The 20,612-nt window shown below is 43.1% G+C and overlaps 1 protein-coding gene across 9 annotated transcripts in view; it reads right to left on the bottom strand.

The window, feature by feature from the left end:
• Positions 1–20,612, bottom strand: part of Bbs9 (Bardet-Biedl syndrome 9) — a 418,538-nt gene that overhangs the window by 76,063 nt on the left and 321,863 nt on the right. For all 9 annotated transcript variants that reach the window (XM_021206054.2, XM_021206053.2, XM_029543257.1 and 6 more), the window contains one exon: positions 5,361–5,543. In XM_021206054.2, the coding sequence (XP_021061713.1) occupies positions 5,361–5,543 (183 nt within the window). The remainder of the gene's footprint in view (positions 1–5,360; positions 5,544–20,612) is intronic.

Genomic DNA, 20,612 nt, shown 5'->3' with positions numbered 1-20,612 from the left:
AAAATTCAAAGTGAGCTCCAGGACAGTCAGGGCTATACAGAGAAACCCTGTCTCGAAAAACCAAATAATAATAATATTAATAATAAAATAAAATAAAATAAAAATAAAAATTCATTAGATGGTTAAAGGACTTGATAAAAGATTATCCCATTGAACATAAAAATGTGTGTATGTGTGTGTGTCTGTGTGTGTGCGCATCTGTGAGGCATCAGAGGAACAAGATGTTAAAGTGTTAATGTCACAACCTCTAATACAACCCTCACTGGCAGGAGTAGACACAGTATGTTCTATAGACCTTCAAAGTAAATGGGACAGACTTTCACCCCTGCTCCCTTTAAGATTTTATGCTTTCAAATATCTTCTACTCCTAGCCTGAAAACTATTTGTTTTATAATTTAAAGTTATTGGGAGCACAGGAGTAGAGCTCAATGGTAAAAAATATACTTAGCATTCCTGATGGTCTGGGTTAGATACACAGCAAGCGCATACACAAAAGCCCTACTACACACAGTAAGAAAATACTATTTCAGACTACATTATGCCATCATTACAGAAAGAGGACAGTGGAAAACTTTAATTATTAAATCTATCAGTAAAACTATGCTTAAGACCTCTTAGAGACAAAACAAAGTTTTCAATATTTTTGTCAGTAGGCAAATCATCTCTACAAAGTACATCTGGTGTATATATGTTTGAGCACCTTTTAAAAAAGTACATGTACTAATCTGAAATACTAGGAAGAAGGGAGGGAAGGGTCGGGAGGAAGGGAGGAAGAAGGAGAAGTGCCCCTGAAGAGACAGGGTAAGGAACAACCATGAGCTCTGCTGCACACACAGTGCTGTTTCAAACAAACTGCTGATGACTGGCACTGACCCCTGACAATACTCAAACTAACTACTAACATGGGGAGGTTGTGAATATTGTTTGCTTTGTGAACCTGATAACATTAGGAAGATATTATTCTATAGTTTTCTATCAAATGTATCCTGTTTGATATATTCTGTATCAATAACTACACAATAAATCAGTATAAAAAATTATACAGGTATGTTTGAAACATAAAAATCTTCTGAGCATTTCTTTCTACCTGTCAGTTGTGGGGACATCTGCCCTTGGGCTGAAAGTATTGTCTTCTGGCAATACTGCCCACATGTCCGGGTTTCTCCCCTCACACATGTGCTCTGCCGTCCACCCGCAACCAAACCATCTAAATTGCATTCAGATTTTTGTGGTATCATAATAACTTCAATATGGAGTATATTTTCAACATTCTGGTAAGAGACTCCTTTCTTTCCTGCCTCACCCTCCTCTCAAGTTATTTCAGGTTTGAATATTTCATTTTCATGGCTCAGCTGGGTAGCACAGAGGCCCACCACATAACACTTATTTGTGAGGTCTACAGACACAGCTTGGGAATTGTGAACTAGTGTGTCAAAACCACACAGTGTATGTGTGTGTCTTAAAAGATGAAAAGAAAATGTTTCTTTTAAGACACAAGCTATCTCACCATCATAACTCCGAAGTGAATACTACAGCCCAATTAAAGATGAAGAGTAACACACGAAGTATCCACACTGCTCTTTGTTTTCATTCTTTGGTCGTGTTATTTCCAAATACCTTACATCCAACAGATACGCGTATATTCACCTTCTAATCTCACCACATTAGGAAGAGAGTTGGAAGAAACTTTCTCTGCATTCTTTGGAGAATAGAGGATATATAGATGGGCAAGGTAGAGAGTCTCCAAGAAGAGATTAAGCCTTTCAAATTTCGATATGGTGAACACAGTCATAATCATAATCATTTCTACAGGACTCTGGTCTCCATGGCGCACATGGTGAATACATCACGCATTTCTACAGGATTCTGGTCTCCATGGCACACAGGCTGAACACACTCATGCATTTCTAAGATTCTGTTCTTCCATGGTGAACACACTCAACCTAAGATCAACTCCAACCCCCACACAGTGGTGGGGGAGAACCAACTCTGCTAAGAAAAACAGAGTGGCACTGCACATTAGGAAGCTCAGTAGCAAGGTATGATGGTGAGATAGTTTGTGTCTTAAAAGAAACATTTTTTCATCTTTTAAGACATACATATACACACTGTGTGGTTTTGACACACTAGTTCACAATTCCCATGCTGTGTCTATAGACCTCACAAATAAGTGTTATGTGGTGGGCTTCTGAGCCACCCAGCTGAGCCATGAAAATGAAATATTCAAACCTCAAAAGTTCGTTCCTTCTAACAAAAACCAATTTTTAATTGTTCTTAGGACATAAAAGATAAAATAAGAAAATGACAACCTGATATAAAGAAAAACTCTTTGCTGATAGTACATTTCCCTCATCCTGACATACCAAACTGGCAGTGGATGCCTGAACCCTCAGAGCTAAACCCTAGACAAACATATTTTCATCTACATAAACACCTGATTTATAAATGGGCACAGAAAGAAACTGACAATAGCTAATAATAAAATCAAGGACTCATAACAACAAACTATAATAAACATTATGCTAATGTAGATTCTCTCAAGACAATATTTACATATTAATATTTTTTGGTCTGCTGTTGAACACAAAACACAAAAATTCAAAACCTGCAGACAGTGAAACAGGATTCAGGAAGGCAATCCAGTGTTAAAGATGTTTATTTTATTATTTTTGTGTCTGTCCATATGTGTGTATTTTGTGTATGTGTGCATGTGTGCATGTGTGTGTATGTATGTATGCATGCATGCATGTGTGCATGTGTATATGTATATATGTATGTATGCATGCATGCATGTGTGCATGTGTGTATGTATGCATGTGTGCATGTGTGTATGTATATATGTATGTATGCATGCATGCATGTGTGCATGTGTGTGTTTTGTGTATGTATACATGCATGTGTGCATGTGTACGTATGCATGTGTGCATGTGTGTATGTATATATGTATGTATGCATGCATGCATGTGTGCATGTATATGTATGCATGTGTGCATGTGTGTGTGTGTGTATATGTATGTAGGCATGCATGCATGTGTGCATGTGTGTGTGTGTGTGTGTGTATGGGAGAGAGTGGGGAGACGGTGCGTCACAGCACATATGCAGAGGTCAGAACAACTCTGTGGCACTGGTTCTCTCCATCCATCTTTACTTGGTCTCCAGGCATAGAACCTGGCTACTGAGCTTCTGAGCTTGCATGGTCTTTGTCCTTACCTGCTGAGCCATCTCACCAGCCTTGGCAGCACTAATGCTCCTACTTTTTATATAAGGGGTTTATGTGCACTGTCCTGCCCTGATTTCTTTTCTTCCATCTTCACACTCCATGCATTCTTCCACTGAATCAACACAGGCTATGCATCAGGGCTTTAGCAAACACAAGACATGATTCTTGTTCTCAACTATGACCAAGAGGCACACAGCTAACATGCAGGTGACTTGGAAGGAGGTGCAAGCCTGTTCCAGGGATGACTTCTAACTTCCAGTCTTCTACTTGCCTGACTCCTTAACTCCTCTCACAGCCCTGGGGTGGAACCTAACTTGCTCCTTATGGACACAGACACAGCGATTCAGACCAGGTAAGGACTATGGTGACTGACACTGAATGGTGGGGCCCAACCAGAGACTACCTAAGGCTTTATGCCTCCTAGAGCGAGTTTATAAACAATCCGACCCACCCTGAGCTCCTTCCCTCCTTGTAGAAAATAGTCTTGGGTTCAGTTTCTGAACGTCAACTTGACTTACAAACTTTTTGTTGGTCTCTTTATATCATTTGCCACTAAAATAAGTAGCCCATTTTTCAGTGTATGTACTAGTATTTTAGGTCACAAAATAGAGCTTTTCTGTCTTAAAATTTTGATGCAGCTGACAAAACTTGTGATATATATATATATATATATATATATATATATATATATATATATATCTCCACACCCCTGTAGGCTCATTTTTGGATGCGTGGTCTCCAAGTGTTGGTAAAGTTTGGGAAGGACTGGGAGGGAGGTTTGGCCTTGCTGGAGGAGGTAGGTCACCATAGGAGGGCTTTGTCCACTCCATTCCCAGTTAGCTCTCTCTGCCTGCTGCTTGTGGATCACATGTAGGCTCTCAACTACTGCTTCACTGCCCTGCCTGCCTGATTGCCCTGCCCTGCCTGCCCTTCCCTGCCCTGCCCTGCCTGCCCTGCCCTGCCTGCCTGCCTGTCTGCCCTGTCTGCCATGTTCCTAGCCATCAATGGTGGTCATGGATCCTAACCCTCTGGAACTATGAGCCTCAAATTGAACATTTTCTTTCTTAAGTTGCTTTGGTCATGGTGTCTCTTCACGCCAATAGGAAAGTAACTAAGACAATTACTTGTTCACTTAAATAAGGCATCTGGCTAAAATACACACACTTTCTGAGCAGACAGACTTAGAAAAGCATTTAAGCATAGGAAAACTTAGGCTTGTTCCTTGTAAATGGAGGTAGAAACAGTCCTGAAGCTATCTCCAGGGCCACATCTGTGATTGATGGGAAAGGCCTTCTGAGCACTAACGGCTAGTCTCAGGGCTGATATTTTCATAACCATGTCCTTAGGTCTAGGTTTGAAAATGGGTTTGAAACCGGTGTCCCCCAGAAACAACCGCCATGAGGAGTATGGAGGAGTATGCTCACGCCTCTGGTCTCCACACTGCCTAGTATTCCTCCATAAATAAATGCATGCAGAAGAGCACCTGCGAGGTACTCAGTCCTGTATGCATCTATGATTCAGAGAATTTTGGTGTTTTTCTTTAGTGGACTCTGGTGAACCCCCCCCCATCCTCATTTTCTCCCTTTCATTCTGAAATGCCTCTTTGAAGGACTTTATGAACAATGATAAAGAACTCTGTAAATGTAAGCGACTCTTCCTGGCATTCTCAGCAAAACCATCCTAGTCTCCTAACCTTTGAGGTAACACTAAAACTTAAGAACACCGAACAAATTAAAATGACTGGAGTGTTTTCTCTGGCAGCCTTGGGAAGGATTAGCTAATCTGAGGGATTTACTGCAATCACTCAGACTGTCAAATGACTACTTTCCTGCCGCTCAGAGATTGAAGAGCACATAAAAACAGACTGAGGACTACATAAAAATGGACTGTATACCTATTTTTAAAATCACTCGTGGGGGGGGGGGTGCCATCATGTGACACTTTTATTATGGCTTGAAGAAAAGAAAACCAGCGTTTTTGTGAAAACGTAAACCTTTTGATGGCTTAGAAAAATCATGGATAGCCATGTGATACCAATCCCAACCCCAGCCCTCCTCAGTCACGCATCTGTGGGGCTTGCGGGGTCTTGCGGGGGCTTGCGGGGGCTTGCGGGGGCTTGCGGGGGCTTGCGGGGGCTTACCAGTTCCTGCGTGTCTTCCTGTAGCGGCAGAAATGCTGCTTCCAGAATAGCAGTCTGGTCAGCACTCAGCCTCTGCCACAACCTGATTAGCAAGATCAGCAAATGGGTGGCACTCTTCAGGCCCGCGAATGACTGCAACAGCCTGTCCTGGTTCTCCTCGACCGCATCTGCTAGAGCAATCACCTGAAGAAATCACAAACTTTGGTTAGGGACAATTTCGCAGTCCTTGAGCCTCAGTGGATCTCATTGCTGCACTTCTGTTTTCCTCTCAAACAGCTTGACTGGCTTTGTCTTCTTCCAGACACAAGTTACACTGAATAATACCAAAGTCATCTGCTAGCTTCCTTCCTCAGGAAAATGCCCCAAGTAATTCCAAATCCATATGGCAGGGAAGAAAACATTCAGAGAATCAGCTTTATAGGGGCAATGTTCAGTGCGTGCTTCGCCACAGGAGGAGAAGGTCTCATAAAGCGTAAAACTATTTCAGTCTTCTGTAATTAGCTATGAAGGCAGATCAATTAAAATGAAATCAAAATAACGGTATTAGTCTTTGTTTTAAATAGCTGGCACTTTTTCAGAACATAACTTTTAAATTTGTCTTTATAGATTTTATGGCACTGAGATATGTATGCAATACTTCTTAAGCATTTGTAAAAAGCCAAACAAGATTCAAATATCTGATTAGTTAAAAACTGTCATTTTTAACACAAATGTTAGCCACCAACCCACAGGGCATTAAAAAGCAGCTCAGGGTGTGCTAGGTTTGCCATGCCAAATCTACTTAGGATAAAAATTGGCAGCAGTGACCAGAATCTGCCCTAAAAACTTCTCTTGAAAAATCTTGTGGAAAAAGGAGCTAAAGCAACAATTGGGTGGAATATCCAAGTCTGCCCATCGGTGCTTGATTCTATTTTATTTTAATGTCTTGGTAAATTCTGTGCTCATTAAAAGTAATGAACCGGCTGCCCGGGAGACTCATGGCGTCTATAGTCCCCAGGACGGGAAGAGCCAACGCTGGGGCAGTAAGCTCCTCAACGCCCGCCCGCCAGCCAGCTTAAGGGCTCAGATGAGATTCAGGAGTCTGGTGCAGGCAAGTCTCCACTCAGTGATACTTCATGGCTTATTGACACTGGCCCAAAGGGCTTGTTAAAGCACCATCATTCAAACAAGTAAAGTCTACAGCTGTGTGGTCTCTCAAATCCCATGCAGGGAAAGGGGCTCCGCAGGGAGAGTCACCAGAGTGTCTGAGAGACACCGGGCACTAGATGCGAGGGAAAGAGAGACAGCACAGGTGATCTTTGCCTGAACATGCCGTTCACACCAGGACTCTCTGCCATGTGACCAACACCTTAAAGGAGTCACAGAAGCCAATTACAGTCCGTCAGTTCTCCGGGGAGCCAGTTTCTGAAGCAAGGCCAGTAGCACAGATTATAGATCATGGCTTCCTGTGCACCCAGGACTATGCTTTCCATTCTAAGAAGTAGATGGGAGCTCGTAGCCCACAGGCCCTCATCATCATTTAAAAGAAAGCGGACATACAGAACCAATTAGTGGAAAGAAGCACTGCTATAATAATGTCTTAATGTGCAGAAAAGAAGGTGTAAAAGAAGCTAGCGAGGGACCGATTACAAGGGACCAGAGTTAATATCCCTGGGACCTCCTTTACTCAAATGGGGTTGGAGCTCACCCCTTCCCCATTACTTTAAGAAGTCCCCTGGAAGAGGCAGGAGAGGCAAGACTGCATAAATTGTAACACCTGGAGTCATAGCACCCTGACCACGGCCACAACTGACTCCTGTTAAAGTCTGAGCTCACACTCTCTGTCTTGCTGCGAATGGTAACAATTAAGCATCGTTGTGGAGCTATGATACTAAAAGGACGTGCTTACTGGCAAAAGTTGAACTTATAGAAAGATCAAGGTCATAAACACCCGCTGAGTACCAGGTACGTGCAGGAAATTTGCGGAGTGCCCTGTAGGGAAATCACAAGTGACAGAGCTAATCTCTACCTTTGAAGAGTTCATACTAAAGAGGAAAAATGGGGTGAAGGAGCAGATATTGACCATATAAGGGAGGCCCCATAGACCACAAAGAAAACTGTATCGGTGGCATGACTGCTAAAAACTGGTCCTCCTTTTAACTGAGCAGAAATGGCATGCCATGGCTTCTGTCCTATGCCGTGTGATCAGTGTCGCTGGTCACTTGTACCCACTTGACATCATTTCTCTCGTCCAGAGGAGAAGACTGAGGTCATGCTTAGAAAGGTCCCTGAAGTGGTCCAGAAATGGAGCCTATCCATGGGCAGAGGAGGTGGATACATCCAAGCACATGAAATGCGTTTAGACTTGCATTTAATTTTGACCTTAACCATATAAAAATTTCTAGTAAAACTGAAATTAATCTAAAGTCTTAAATTTTTTCCTACTTAAAAGATATAAAGCAGAAAAAAATTGAGTCAGAAATTATGAAAGGCAGGCCACTGATGACAGGAAAAGCTTTTCTATTTTAGTAGCTGTTCTTGCACCCGGTTCTTCCAGCCTGTGTGAGAAAGACCTGTCACTTTCATTGCACTTGGAACTTCCAGTGAGGTGACCAGTCTGACCACAGCCCTATCTAGTAAGTAAAAGAACAGAACTGAGCACTGCCGTCCGTCTTGCCCAACCTGCTTGAGACTGCAGTCATGCCGCAGATTCAGAGATGAGCATCCTCACTCCAGCTGGGCTTGGAAGGCTTCAGGGAGGAGGGGCATGTGGAGGGGGAGCACACTGGTGCTCACTTAGTGAGCCCCTTCCAGATGAAGAGAAGGAGCCAATTGTTCAATTTTCAGGAATTTTGCAAGCCAGTCACTTCATATGGTCATTACTAAGAATTATAGGACTTAAACTTAAATTAGCAAAAAAGAAAAGGATTAATAAATACTCAAAACTCATTATTTGCTGCTGTTACATAGGCCTCGTGGTAATCTTTACTTGGTGTAACTGTCTTTGGTTAACACTTCACAGTAAGTAGTGGGCTTCTGCCCATTTCTTCCAAGTCTATACTCGGAGACCTTACATCGACAGTTTGAAATCTGCTACTAGAATTGTCTACAACAGAGAATGAGTATTAAGAGGCGAGTTAATGATTTATCTGCACACCACTGAGAAGGGAGGCCTCCCAACACACTGATAGTGAGGAAAGGGCCTTTGAAAGCAGATAACTTCAACAAAGAGACTGCTTGAGGAGGTGCGGTAATCAAGTGGTTGGCCATGGGATTCTCAGGTGGTGGGCAGGCACTTGGCTCTGAAAGCACCGAGTATTCTGAGTATCCATGTTAGTCAATAAAGCACTGCCAGGCAGAACAAATGCTTGTGGCACTCACTGGGGCATTGATGAAGCTTCTATGCATTACTACCAAGAGAAAATTCTCGATAAGTGTAGCAGCATGCCAGTTCACAGACCCACCCAACTTGCTAAGCACAGCTGTCGTGAAAGAATGACTTAGTGAGACAGCAGCCCAAGCCACAGGACCTTTCCAGAACGAGGCCCAAGATACATCAATCTGGGAGAAGCACTGCCTCTCACCGGTTCAGTCTCCCTGGGTGTATTTCTGTGCCATCGTGGAAACAGTCCATTATCCCCAAATGGTCATAGAAATTGGAAAGAAATGGGATAAACAATTCCTTATGTAAATTACCCCCAAGGAAAATCTTCCTGACCTACTGGCCAGCATGAAATACTAAACAGATCTCCATGTTCTCAATTTAGTTTTGCATGTAACAGCCAAGTTTACTTTGTTCTCGATGAGAGCCAAATGAATTAAACAGAATTAGCATATTAAAAAGAGTTGGAAAAACTAGACCCATCAAGATTCAGATCTGAATGACCAAGGCCCAGAGGATCTCCAGGATCACCTGGAACTGAGAAATGAAGTCAACCAGATGCTAGAACTTAACATTTGAGGGAGAGTGTCCCCCCCCCACCACCAGCCCTGGGATCATGACTGTCTGAGCAAGCTGTGTGTTCCCTAGTATTCGACAGAACCATAGAAGGGAGGCCTATAGGAAACAATAAATGCTAATGACTTCAAGCACAATGTGCTGATGGCCTTTGTTTTGCTTTTGCAAATTGATGGTTTCCAAATAAAATAGAGACCCCAAAGAACGTCTCTGTCTGATGGCCATATCAGTTGATGCCAGAGTAATGAGGCAGAGGCCCAGGGAGCTGCAGGAAAACACTCAACTCATAAAGCGAGTGTGAAATTAATCCCAAATACTACCAGCTGCCAAGACAGGCTCTAAAATTGGTTACAGGAAAGCAGCAGCCGCAACAACCGAGTAGACATGAATCATGCTATGTGAACACGGACATGTCCAATTTCTCCACCTAAGCTAGTCCAATCTGCTTCCACATCTCATGTGTGGCACGCAGAGTCCTACTGTGCTGCTGTGGAGACTGACTGTGATCCAGGGGGCATGCTTAGAGCTGTTAGCATCTGTCACTCAGAGATAGAAAGTGCTGACAGTGTCTATGAAGAGACAAAGGCTTAGCTTAGAGTCATCTTTGCACATGGGGAAGGGCAATGAGCAAGGGCAGAGAACTGCCAGGATTCCAGTTGTGTTTGCTGTCTTCTCAATGAGTGCCCTCTGTCTGCACAGAAACGTGAGTGTCCACAGGTGACCCCACAAGACCAGCAATGGATCCTCCTTTGATAACGTAAGGTAAGCACCGCTCAGATATCATACCTGCCACGGGCATGTCCTTTAGTTACACCTTACATCCTTGGGGCTTTCAACACAAGATAACTGAAGATGGCTGCTTTCTTCCCAAAGTGGGTCACCACTGCCCAAAGTCACATCATAAGGCAGCAAGTTCATAATGTGTAAGAATTTGACCTCGCCACAATCTCATTTTCTCTAAACAAAGGGAATGGAATAGTCTGTACAGCTCAGAGATATGAAAGCTGCGCGAGAGTGATTTTGCAGGCCATCCCCTTTAGTGAAGCCACTTTTCCAGAAAAGGATGATTCATCTGTTTTTCTATAAATCACAAGTTACAGTGTTTTCAATAGTCTAAACAAGATAATTGTCAAGATCTCACTGAGGGCTTTCTAGGACCCAAACACAGGCTGAAGTCTTTACATGTATTAGCCCACTTAATTCTCAAAAACAACCCTATGAGGTAGGTACCATTATGGGCCACATCTTAAAAGTAAGGAGAAAGAATTACAGAAAGGATCAAATGGCAAACAGCAGAGCCAGAATTCATATCCAAGGCAGAAATCTCACCGCAAAACACTGTCTGTGTTGCCTATCTACCTGCACCCTGGCCTCATAAGCAGTATGTACAACAAAATCCATCTGGTGCCCCAGGGTACCTCTCAGCTTGGCTGGACTTCCGACATGCAGCATGGTTTGGAGTAGATCTATTCTAGTAACAGACCAACATGGATGAGCATGTTAAGACAACGGAGCTCCACATGACCCCATGGAAGGCCATGCTGGCACACATAGAGCCTGGGAACCAAGCAGAAAGGCCCTCCCTGCCCAGTCAACTGCCTCCATGCCAGTCCTCTACTCTCTCTCCACAGCAATGGACTACTTTCTTTTAAAAGAGAGCCAAAACAAGTTGGTTCCTGTCAGCTACTGGCCACAATGATGAGAAAAGTAAAAGAACGGCTAATACCATTAATGCTTAATGACATTCAAAATGTCAGAATAGTCATGTGACTCTGGAGTCAATAAGGCTTATGTATGAATATGGGCGGAGCCAATTACAAGCTGTATAACTTTTACCTCCCTCAGGCTCAGTCTACTCACCTACACAAGAATTCTCAGTAACATTAGTTAATATCCCTTCTATTCATTTCTCATTTATTTGGCTTCTGTTAACTATTTCTTAACTCTCCCCCATAAAGTCTAGGTATAACAGGCAAATTATTTTTATTAGACAAATAATGGCATTGAAAAAGGAGGACTCATCTGCTAATATGTGGGGCACAGGACCAAGTCCCCTCTCCCAAGAGAGGGGAACAACTGGCCACTGCTTTTCCATGCTCCACCCTTTGTGGTCACTCAACAGGGCAGTCTCCATTTTGTAACTAAATTTCACCAAGTTTCAAATAAAAATGTCATGAGACACCGAATCAAGCATACTATTAAAAGCTATGAAAGTCAGATGTATTGGATCCCTTATTTTCCTTTCTTACACTTCTATTAAAACATGAAGACAGGCTGGAGAGATGGCTCAGCTGTTAGGAGCCCTCACTGCTCTTGCAGAGGCCCAGAGTTCAGTTCTCAGTACCCCCACTGGATGGCTCACAACCATCTCTAACTTCAGGGAATTCAACATCCTGTTCTGCCTCTGTGGATACCCCACACACACACACACACACAAGCACACACACACACACACACACACACACAAGCACAAGCACACGCATGCACACACGACTTTCCCGCTTTGGTGTTATTTGAGATGAAATTCCAACAGTCCAGACTTTAGCATGGCAAAGGCCTTGCAATAAGAATGGAGCTTACTAGAGCTCAATTTTTACTTTGGCTATAAAGATGCAATTTCTATCTAAAAGCATTGTTAATTAAATAACACTCAAAAAGAAAAGCAAAATATGGATGTCAGAAAGGCGAGATGAGCATCCTAGGTTTGTACGGTAAGGCCATCCTGAATCTATTGCCTATATGCATTCATTACTCTTTGAACTCCTGCACAGACTAAAGCCAGCCCTGGGAGTTTAGGAAGGTATAGCAAGGATCTAATTTTTCTTGCTATTGTTGGTTTGTTTGAGACAGTCTCTCTCTATACCCCTGGCTGTGCTGGAACTCACCAATGTAGACCAGGCTGGCTCTGAACTCAGAAATCCGTCAGCTTCTGCCTCCTGAGTGCTGGGATAACAGGAGCTCACACCACAATGAGCAAGAATATAACTCTTAGCCAGTTTTAGTGCCGCATTAGTTTACATATAGAGGACAATGAATGGATTCCATTCTGTAGCATCTCTAACGGGGAGGCTCTTGTAGAATTCATCTACCATGGAGCTTTCAATTCTAAACCTGGGATTAGAATACATTTTTTTCACCAGGACCATTTTGCATGGCTAATAAGAGCAGAAATCAATGTGTATGTCTCATTAAAAGCTTGGCTTACACATTCTGTATCCATAAAATGATTAAAAATAATAATAATACTAATAATAAAAACCCTGGCAGTTAGGAGCAGCAAGGCCTGACCACTATGACCCTCGAAATCAAGGCAGCTCTTGCCAGGATTCGAATTTTCCCTGACGCTAATCTGTACTTGCCAAATGCCTTGAAAATCCACATAAAACAAATTATTCCTGAGAAACTTCATTATACTTAAGAAACCCCTCTCCTTTTCCTTTTAAATGTTCTACCCAGAAGAATGTAATCACTGTGGGGGCATAGCAATTGGCTGAGGCATTTCAAATATATACCATTGATACATAAAAAATGTTAAAGGAGAGAGACAACTACTTTACAAGTGACGCAGAGAAAAACTGCTATTTCTGCACAGCTTATTCACTAAGTAGACATGTAACTCCATCAGCTGAAAGGAAACTGACTCCAATGCCTGTCTCGTATAAAACTAAAAATACAACTGATCTCAGGCCTGATTACGGTTTCTACCTCCCCACCTCTCCGCCCCCCTCTCCCCCGACGGCTGGCCAAAGTTTTACCTCTGTCTATAAAATGATCTACCTACAGCCAAGTGAAACCCAAATTTACAAAAAATAATAATAATTAACAGAAATCAAGTTGTAAAAAGACAAATGAATATTTTCTGGGCCATGTTCTGTCACTGAACACATTGCTTAGCAGAGCTGGAATCTATGGCTGGCAATGTAAGAGTCCAGTTTACAAGCTCTGGAGAATGCCACAGTTATCTCTCTCCAAAAACAACATCTACAAGGGCTGAATAGCTTCTAAGTTTAGAATGCTTTGGGCAACAGTCTTCTAGACAGACATGTCTGTGAGTAGGAAGCCACCCACGCAGTATGGAGCACCACAGTCCCCAAAGGGGAGCAACAACGAGATGAGGAGCTGGCTGGCTGGGTGTCCCCAAGCTCCCCTTTCGCTAAGGCAGTCAGTGTTAGGCGAGTTCTACATGTGACCAACTACAGTATGCTAGCGATCCACTTCTGACTGCAAACAAGAGAACCTGGAGACCCCACAGAGCTGGTGACAATACTGACCATTACCTCAGACTTCCTGAAATGAAGTAACATTTACATACTTGTACACATATGCACACATGCAAGTACATGAACCCCTCCACACACACACACAATCACATGTAAATAAGCAAACAAAAATAAATCTGTGAAGAAATGGCCTGGTTCTTCTAAACACTTGTGGTTTTTATGATTTTTCTTTTTAAGGTAAAAGACTGATTTATACCCTTACTACCTAGTAGAACAGGCTTACAACTACAGTACTTAGAAATAATATATACGTACATGGACGACGTACATGCAACAATACCATATACATATGTACATACAATATGTCCATGGAATGACACAAGGCGACCAGTGGTACTGCCTGGTTTTGTGTGGCATGAACTGGGGTAGAGGAGAGCATTTTTACAATCATGGCCTGTTGGAACACTAGAACTGGAAGAGGCCTTGTTGAAGAGACCCTGTGCTTAGTTTCTACTCTAAATGCTTCCAGGCCAGAGGCTCCCTTGTTACCAGGTTTAACCACCTACAATCTCTGGCACATAGCAAGATTTCCATGAGCAGCTGATGTTATAAAACAAATAAGAACTTGCAATGGCTCTGTAACAGAGATGGTGACTTACGAGGGCACCATGCAGGACTGCTCAGGGTAAGCTTGCCTTCCAGGTGAACAAGGTCAAATCTGTTACGTTTTAAAAACAGTTGTAGGCTACGTGACTGATTAGGCTCTGTCTGTAAATAACCAGGATCAACACCACACCTCTACATGCAAAGCTTATCACAGACTCATGCAAGTCTTCACTGCTGTCACTGCTCTGTAGATTAAGAGTCTAGGTAAAGGCCTTTAATCCCAGCACTCGGGAGGCAGAGGCAGGCAGATTTCTGAGTTCGAGGCCAGCCTGGTCTACCAAGTGAGTTCCAGGACAGTCTGGGCTATACAGAGAAACCCTGTCTCGAAAAACCAAAAAAAAAAAAAAAAAGAGTCTAGGTCTTTATCACTAGACTGTCCCAGCAACTGCAGGAGGTACACAGCATCGTATGCCCCACACACTAGGTGCCAGCACCATCTCCTGTCTTTAGCTAGAACAACCAAAGGTATTTCCAGATGCTGCCAATAGTCAATGTCCTTCTCAGAACAAAATCACCCTTCTTTGGACACTCTGGTCTTGAGTCCATGTTCTTATACTCAAAACACCTTTGATTCCTATCAGCAGCAGAGCCCAGAGTCAGAGCAGAAGTCCATGAACACTGGCATTCAGGTACTTGGTAGCTCAGTCAACACTGGAGACTATGAAATACCAAAATGACTATCAGAAATGTGTTTGGCCCTGAGATTTCACCTCACACCAGTCAGAATGGCTAAGATCAAAAATTCAGGGGACAGCAGATGCTGGCGAGGTTGTGGAGAAAGAGGAACACTCTTCCATTGCTGGTGGGATTGCAAGCTGGTACAACCACTCTGGAAATCAGTCTGGCGGTTCCTCAGAAAACTGGACANAGTACTACCGGANGANCCAGCAATACCTCTTCTNGGCATATACCCAGAAGATCTTCCAACTGGTAATAAGGACACATGCTCCACTATGTTCATAGCTGCCCTATTTATAATAGCCAGAAGCTGGAAAGAACCCAGATGTCCCTCAACAGAGGAATGGATACAGAAAATGTAGTACATTTACACAATGGAGTACTACTCAGCTATTAAAAAACAATGAATTTATGAAATTCTTAGGCAAATGGATGTATCTGGAGGATATCATCCTAAGTGAGGTAACCCAATCACAAAAGAACTCACTTGATAAGCACTCACTGATAAATGGATATTAGCCCAGAAACCTAGAATACCCAAGATACAATCTCCAAAACACAAGAAAATCAAGAAGAAGGAAGACCAACATATGGATACTTCATTCCTCCCCAAAATAGGGAATAAAATACCCATGAAAGAAGTTGCAGAGACAAAGTTTGGAGCTAAGACGAAAGGATGGACCATCCAGAGACTGCCCCACCCGGGGGTCCATCCCATAATCAGCCACCAAACGCAGACACTATTGCATATGCCAGCAAGAACTTGCTGAAAGGACACTGATATAGCTATCTCTTGTGAGGCTATGCCAGTGCCTGGCAAATATAGAGGTGGATGCCCACAGTCATCTATAGGATAGAACACAGAGACCCCAATGGAGGAGCTAGAGAAATTACCCAAGGAGCTGAAGGGGTCTGCAACCCTATAGGTGGGACAACAATATGAACTAATCAGTAACCCCAGAACTCGTGTCTCTAGCTGCATATATAGCAGAAGATGGCCTAGTCGGCCATCGTTGGGAAGAGAGGCCCCTTGGTTTTGCCTCGGTACAGGGGAATGCCAGGGACAAGAAGTGGGAATGAGTGGGCAGGGAAGCAGGGCGGAGGGAGGGTATAGGGGACATTCGGGATAGCCTTTGAAATGTAAATGAAGAAAATATCTAATAAAATAATTAAAAAAAAGAAATATCTTTGGATGGATGATATTAGAAGTTTTATAATTAAATTATAAATACCGGACTAGGTCTGGTCCACTAACTAATATGCCCATACTTTCCTTTCCATGATCAAGAGGTATTAACCCAGTATTCCACTTGTGGATGGGTCCAAGACTTGGGTTTAAATAACCGTAGGTATTGCCTTTTAGGAAGCTTCTTGATGCTCATCATGATGTGAGCATTATTTACACAAATAATTTAAGAGTTATACATTAAGTAAATTGCCAAAGCCAGTATACAGTATTGAGTCTGTGAAATGGGGGGGGGGTGTATATGTGACTTAGGAGCTGTTAAGCCTTATCAAGCTAATAAAATAAATAAATAAATAAATAAATAAATAAATAAATAAATGTACTATTAATACCATGGCCACTTACTATATTTACCATGTGCCAGAGATGGACTTGAGAATTCAATGGAGATTGCACCTGAATCTTCTTAAAAGCCTCTCCAGGAAATTATTGTTTGTGACTAATGAAGACAATGAGATTCAGAGAGATTAGTCAACGTGGTCAAAACCGGATGTCAAGGCAAAAATTCCATTCGGGTCTGCCCCAAGCCTACAAAGCAGAAGTGCTTCTCATAACACCATGTTGCATCCTAAGATAGAGACACAAACAAAGAGACAGACAGACACATGTGCAAAGAGATGGAGAGAGAGAGAGAGAGAGAGAGAGAGAGAGAGAGAGAGAGAGAGATCTATGTTTTTAAGATGCAGTTAATTCTACATTTATTATCAGAGTCAAGTGACAGATTCTACAAATGAACTCCCCTCACCAACTGACTGCATGAGGATTTCAAGCAGGCGAAGAAGAGTCCAGGATCCTTTGCATGTCTCTCTTTTAAGCAAATGCACACTGGGGTGCACAACTACTTTTGTTTTAGAAACGTCCTCATGTCCTCTGCATTGTTCTCTCTGATTTTCTTCTTCCTCTACCCTACATAGCAGCCTTCCAGCCATTTGGGTCTGTGATCCCTGCAGTGATCGGGCACATCAAACACTAGAATAAGCCAACCTACCACAGATGGAAAACCAAACCCCAGCTCTTGCCATTTGGCTCTAAGAGGTCTCCATGACCTCTTTTTGCATTTGTTTTCTTCTCTCTCACAGGAGGGTTTGTCATAAGGATGTCAGTCACGGGGACAAACACAGCACATAGTAGGCACACAACAAAGCCTGGCTTGATTGCCATTTTCTTAGTCTTTGGTGTTGCATGCTCACAAATTCAACCAACATAATCTTCATGAAAGAGAAACAAAGCAAAAAAAAAAAAAAAATCATATACCTGAAAATAAATGCCTTCTATTTGCCTTCTCATTTCTTTTTATATAATTTTGACCCCAGTGTCTTATCATGGGATAGATTTTCAATATAAAAGAGACATTACTTGCCAAAATTTAGCATAACATCCACTCTCTTACAGCAGCTATATGCCCTCCCCTATTGTGCCCATTACATCTAGAATTGTGCATTTAATGCTTCCAACTCTGAAAGCAGAGACTGCCTATCTGTGTATACTGTGTCCCTAGAACAACACTAGTGAAGGCCTAAGACACAGCCTGCCCCTGAAACATCTGTTCAGCTAAACAGAGCTACCCACATCTAGCACATTCTACACGGCTGGCTTGCTGGTTGTCCTTGGCCGAGTCCTCTCAGAAGCAGAGCAGGTGCTGAGGCACAGGGAGAAAGGCCAGGGGTCTAACTTGTAAAACACAGAAAGTGAGATGATCTCCAAAGTGAGGCGGATCGGTGCTGGGCCTTGGGGCTCAGTTACAATGCATTTTTCTTTGGGACTTTGTTTAGTGTTAAGATGTCAAGTTCTTCATCCATTTCCCAGAAAATGGCTGCTCTGAGCACACTCCCTGGCTGCCTGCTGTGGGCTCTGTCTCCTGAAAAGGATGTTTCACTACCCCACCCCTCCCACTGTGCCAGAATGTGTTCCCTCACAGGAACTCCATAACAAAACTGTGTCCATGGATCTGCAGTGATGAACTTGAGACTCCATGGTGTGAGAATCTTCACAACCACACCTTGCTTCCACATCCAGCTGGCCAACAGCATGTTCTTTGCTCAAACTTCTTCCACAAAACTTTCTGGAGCAGCAAATCTACTTTGGCAAAAAGTTTTACTTATTTTTAAACTAATGCTACTTTCTTACTTTTTCAAAAAGTAAAACAATGTATTCTAAAAAATATATTTCTCTTAATAAGATTGATTTACCCTAACGGGAGCATATTGTGTATATACATGCACACACACACACACACACACACACACACACACACGCACGCACGCACACACCCATATACACCTACATGTATAAACAAACACACATATCACACCTACACACATACACACATGCATATACATATACACTTACATACACATACATTTGTACTCACATATACACTCATACATACATGTACTCACATACACACTTGCACACACATATAAACACACACATGCACTCACATACATACTCAAAAGCACACATTCTCACATACACATGCATTCACATGTGCACACACATATACATGTGCACATATATGTACTCATATGCATGCATAAACTCACATACACTCACATACACACATTCTCACACACACATATAACACACACATATATACACACATGCATTCATATACATACTCAAAAGCACACATACATACACACATGCACTCACACACATGCATGCACACACACATACATGGGCACTCACATACACACTTGTACACACGTTCACATAAGCACCCACATGCACTCACACACACTCCCAGTGTCTTCAGCATTACCTAGTACTGGGCTAAAAGTCCTTCTGGAAGAAGCGAGGCTGAAAGAACAGCTGAAACTGCTGCAGATGCCAGCAGCGGCCACCGGACAGGGACATGCCTCATTGTGACAAGATGAGTTTTAAGTGCTCTTTTCTTCTAAATGAATTTTGATGCAGTCAAAAGATAGCAGGCAACTATGCAAATTTCTAATATAGACCAAAATGTGGTTTAAAAAATGTACTTAGTAATTGATTTTGTATGTGTGTGCTCATGCGCACTGTGCGCACAAGCACCTACAGAACCCAGAAGGCGGCACTGGATCCCCTGTTACTGAGGTGACAGGTAGTTGCGAGCAGCCCAAGTAGGTGCCAGAATACAAAAGTGCATCCTCTGGAGAAGTGTCATATGCACTTAACTGCTGAGCCATCCATCTCCAGCGCCCAGAGATACTTTTAAGTTAATATTTTTAATTATTTTTATTTTTGAGATTATAATTGCATGATTTTCTCTTCCCTTTTCATCCCCATGAACCCTCCCACGCACGCCTCCTTGTTCTTTCAAATTTGTGATTGCTCTTTTTGTTAATTATTGTTACGTACATACGTATGTACATAAGCAAGCATGTATGTAGTCCTAAGGAAACGCAAGCTGCTCGGCCCAGACAGTGGCTCTTGCTTGAGTGTGACCACTTGGCTAACAAATGGTATGCTCTTCCCTGGGAAGCCTGTTTCTCCTGCTCTCCATCTGCCTGCGTTGCTTGTAGCCCTAAGGGTTCAGCTGTGGCATGCATACCCTGGCAGTCACCAACAGCTCAGACTCAAGACCTACTCAACAAGAGGGAACTCATACCCAACACTGGACACCTAGCCAACTACCACAGTCCATGAAGGGAGACAACAGTGAGATGAGGATCTGGCTGGGTGTCCCCAGGCTCCCCTTTAGCTAAGGCGGTCAGTATTATGACAAGTTCTACATGTGACCAACTCCAGTATGCTAGCGATCCACTTTTGACTGCAGACAAGAGAACCTGGAGACCCCACAGTGCTGGAGACGATAGTGAATAGAACAAGCATTTAAAGCTCCCGGTTATGAGGAAGGAATGTAAAATGCCAAGAACCAAAAGCAGGCGTTCAACTAAAATTCCGGGCCCAAGCCTTTGCTCATGTGGTGCCAAGAGTGAAAACATGCCACTCCTTACATACAAGGCACAGGCTAGGAAAGCAGGAAAGCACACAGCCTCCAGTGTGCACATTGAAGGGCATGGAGAAAAGGCGAAAACACACACAGCACAGAGGGGCTGAGGTGAAAGGCAGGGCAGGAGGCTGGATGGGGCAGGAACTTGCAGCTAATGGACGGTTGCTCAATAAAACAGTCATGGGCTCACCTGAGTTGTAGCTGCTCTTTTCCAAACCATGCTGGTCTTCACTATTCCAGCCTGAATGTGTGTGATTCCATGTATAGCTTACTGTCTATCAACATCTCTTGCACAAGATGCTCGTGACCCCGGGCTGTGATAAGCAGATGCTATCCTATCTCTCAGACCAAACAGCAAATGCCCCCGACACTGAGTACAACGGGGTTTAGAAAGGGCTGAAGCCTCTACTGGCCTCTCACACCAAAGTCATTGGAGATCCGAGGAGATCCGAAAGAACCTGGATTGCGAGGAGATAGAATTGGTGCGCATCCCTTCTCCAGCGGCCAGTACTTGCCTAGAACCCACTCGCCTTGGTGCAAAGGTTGTAGGCTTTGACCCAAGTCCAAGCTC

Source organism: Mus pahari, chromosome 10, assembly GCF_900095145.1.
Source record: "Mus pahari chromosome 10, PAHARI_EIJ_v1.1, whole genome shotgun sequence".
NCBI classification, from domain to species: Eukaryota; Metazoa; Chordata; class Mammalia; order Rodentia; family Muridae; genus Mus; species Mus pahari.
This window is presented reverse-complemented; position numbering and strand designations above follow the sequence as displayed.